The sequence below is a fragment of the Nematolebias whitei genome, chromosome 13, assembly GCF_014905685.2.
Source record: "Nematolebias whitei isolate Nwh7 chromosome 13, NemWhi1, whole genome shotgun sequence".
NCBI lineage: Eukaryota > Metazoa > Chordata > Actinopteri > Cyprinodontiformes > Rivulidae > Nematolebias > Nematolebias whitei.
Window position 1 is genome coordinate 15,806,597 of NC_056510.1, and position 3,630 is coordinate 15,810,226.

Sequence of the window (3,630 nt, forward strand, 5' to 3'; positions counted from 1 at the left end):
GGCTTGTGCTGCTATAGGCTTAGACTACTGGAAAACAAATTGACCTAATTTCTTGAAATTAATTGTTTAAATTGAATAGATTTCATTTGATACTATTTCTATCTTCACATGTGATTATCGACCTGCCATTGTGTATCTGTTCCTCCTTCCTGTCCTCTCAAATCCAACCAGTTGAAGCAGATGGCCGCTTGTTCTGAGCCTGGTTTTGCTAAAAGGTTTCTTCCTCATGAGGGAGTTGTTGTTTTTTTCCTTTCCACTGTCGCCTTCATGCTTGCTGAAGATGAAAGTTCTTCAACAAAGTCACATTCAAAGCAGTCTGCTCCTCAGATAAATAGTGTTAACGTATTTTTATATAAATGAATGTTTTTGTTCAGTGACCTGAGACGACTTCTGTTGTGACTCTGCGCTACATAAATAATCTGAATTGAATTTAATTTTCAATGCCCTAAAAATACAAAATTTTCAATCTATTCTTGTCTCTTTGTGAATGCTATTTGGTGAAATTAGGATTCAGTACAAGATGGGGAAGGGTGTCGACAGATGCTCACAGTTCACAGGCGACTTTACAAGATGAAAGGTGAGTTGATGTTTTTAGCATTTCCATCTGGCCACAATGATTATATTCTAACTAGGGAGCTCATATCTTCTGGCTTCCCTGTGTGATGACAGCCCAGTCTAAGGAGCATTTTATGAATGTTAACTAACGCTGCAGTCAAAGCAGGTCTCTTTCTTCATGCGGACACAAGTGTTTGACTTGATCAACTGCAGAAGGTTCAAGTTCCATTTCAAAGCCTTTAAGGAGAATAGACCTAAGCCCTGATTCTAATGTCCACAACTGGTTACAGACCCTTCAGAAAAGAGTTTCAACGAATGTGAAAGACTGGAAAAGTCTTTTGGATTAAAGATGAAACGTTTCAACAGACTAATCCATCCAGAGGACATGGCTCAACCAATACTGAGCATGCATAAGGAGAATATGATAGGGGTTTGTTGGAAGAAAAAAAATCTGAGCTAAAAAAACAACAACAACAACAAAAAAATTATTGAGATGCGTCCAGCGCAAAAGTCTTCCAGCTATTCATACATTTGTTTTGGCATTTGAAGGAGAAAACATGCTAATAAAAAGTGATTATTATATTCTCACAGACAAGAAGCTGAAATGGCAAACTAGAGAATAGGTTGTCACTTTCGATAAAGGAAGGACTAATTTAGTTGTTTTTCATAAATTTCAAACATTGTAGCACTTGGAACAAACTCTGTTAGCTTTTGACAGATAAAAGACCATGGACAGAAAGCCCACTGACATTCTTCATGTGATGGGGGTAGTGTGTACACGCTATATGCACAGTCTTTGTCAGAGCAGAATCTGTCCTTACATATATGTGTACCCGAAAACTTGCAAGTCTTTTAAGTCTCTGCTCTGCCAAATATTCAGACACTGGCGCAGCGATGGGATGGAGACGTGCACGGGGAAGGACAGACTAACTGGCTGTGAAAACTGTTGATGCTCTGCCGTCCAGTCACTACTGCCACCTCGCCACTTCCCAGCACATCGGTGCAAAGCGACTCCACGGCGTCCAGCCTCTCGATCTGAACCAGGCGGGTGAGGAGGTCAGGGATGCTATAGCCGGCTGTGCTCACTCTCTCAAAGAGCTGAAGGCCGTCACTCATGCCGCCGATCTCGTCACGCTTCAGACCAAAGCTTTCAGCCAGATGCCTCCACGTCTTCACGACGGCCGCCTCGCTGCTGTAGGAGGAGCTCAGCATGCGGCTCGCCTTCTCCAGGCAGTCGAAGGGAAGCTCTGTGGGACTCAGGCCTGGAGAGGTTGCAGGAATTCATTGTTTAAGGGGATTAATTAATTAGAAACTTCTATCTAAACTTAAAATATATATTATATTAAATATTGCGTTAACACTTACCCTCAGACACATTGCAGGCTCTAGCATAAAGATCTAATATCTTTTTCCTTCGACTCTGGAGCATCTGGTCACAGGGAAAAAAAAATGTTACAGCATTTTCAACCGAACTAATTTGTGAATCTTTTCACAACTATATTCAACATAGTCTCTTGAAAAAGCCGCATCTTCCTACCCCAACAGCTTTATTGTTGTTGATCCCATTCACACCGCTAATGTGGTTGCTGGAGGCCATGTGGTTGATGCCATTCATGTAGTTGGGACTGGAAATGCCATTAGTGTGGTTGGCTACGACAGCAGAGGTGCCATTGCAGGTGCGACCGCGGTCCAGGAGTCCCAGAGAGAGCAGGGAGAGGTCAGGTTTGTTGCCCAGGTCGACGAGGCATGGGTTGGGGTTGGCGGTTGAGATCTCTGCTGAACCCTGTTTATCCGACGGCTCCTCGTCGCTGTCGATGCTGCGGCTCAGCAGTTGCTCGTTCTCGGACGATGCGTCGTTTTCACTGCACAAAGCCACATATGCATATTCATGGAGATGAGTTTGCATTTTGAATAAAACTATAAATAATACCAGGATTGTTATAGATCACTAATTTTGACAAGATATGTTAGTACCAATTTCCTAAATCATGCACAGCTTCTTCACAGCGTTATTATGGTGCTGCTAGAAGTATCCAATGCAATAATTAGCTTGTCTGCTTGTGAAAGCGATCAATAAACAAAGCTCCTTCCAGCAGTTTTTCAGACTACAACCAGCTATATATTACACTAATTACCACACTGTCTTTTTTGTGTTGAATTGTTTTGCAGGATGTTGAGCAAGTTCCTGGACAGATGCAATGGCTCTGTGGTAGTTGATTCATGTTGTTCCCTTTGGACTAAGCTGGCTGTTTCAACATTTCTAGCCTTTATGATAAATTACAAGCTGAATATTTAAATTTTCTGTACAGACCTAATTAACTGCAAAACAAGCCAGGTCAGACTGGGGTACGATTTACACCAGGCTGTGTTGCATTACTGCTTGGTTACAAGTGCCATATAATCTGTTTTAATTAGAGTACTCAAAATGTTACTTTTCTCAGATTTTGATGCTTTATACTTCAACCTATACTCAGGTACACAAACATCAGTTCTTGTTCTTATAATCAGTACAACTCTGCTGCATTTAATTAAATACTTTTACACTATTTATGTAACTAATGACAGCTAATAAACAAAGATTGTTTGTGTGTGTGTGGTGGTGGTGGTGGTGGGGGGGGGGGGGGTTGGATTTTTGAAAAAGCTCCAGTAAACAAACTGGAGAATATGGCTGTTGCCAAGCCTGTTGATGTTCCTGGAGTCTCTGACAGACTGAAACAGCCCTGCTTTGTACATCATGATACTGTGTTGTGATTTTACCACCCTTTCTTGTCTTCCTCCCTCTGCTGCCTTTAGTTTTCTTTTTGTATAAGCACCTTATTGACAAAGATGGTTTTTATATCCTACATTCTTTTTTTTTTTTTTTCTTCCTCCAAGCATGAACCTACTCACAAAATGCCATTGTTTCCTCAGACATCCAACACCCACTCTGGTAACTAACGCAGAGAATTAGCACATCTTCTGGCATGCTGCTTCACCACACTTTTGACTGTTATTGATGCTACAGAGTGTGTGTGTGTGTGTGTGTGTGTGTGTGTGTGTGTGTGTGTGTGTGTGTGTGTGTGTGCGTTTGCTTAT

At 41.7% G+C, this 3,630-nt stretch overlaps 1 protein-coding gene across 1 annotated transcript in view; it reads right to left on the reverse strand.

The window, feature by feature from the left end:
• Positions 1-1,245: 1,245 nt before the first annotated feature.
• The window catches only part of edar (ectodysplasin A receptor), a 124,800-nt gene continuing 122,415 nt past the window's right edge, over positions 1,246-3,630 (reverse strand). Inside the window, exons 10-12 of the mRNA XM_037686901.1 lie at positions 2,093-2,417; positions 1,921-1,984; positions 1,246-1,817 (exon numbers count right to left, since the gene is read on the reverse strand). Coding sequence (XP_037542829.1) covers positions 1,432-1,817; positions 1,921-1,984; positions 2,093-2,417 — 775 coding nt within the window. The 3' untranslated portion in view covers positions 1,246-1,431. The remainder of the gene's footprint in view (positions 1,818-1,920; positions 1,985-2,092; positions 2,418-3,630) is intronic.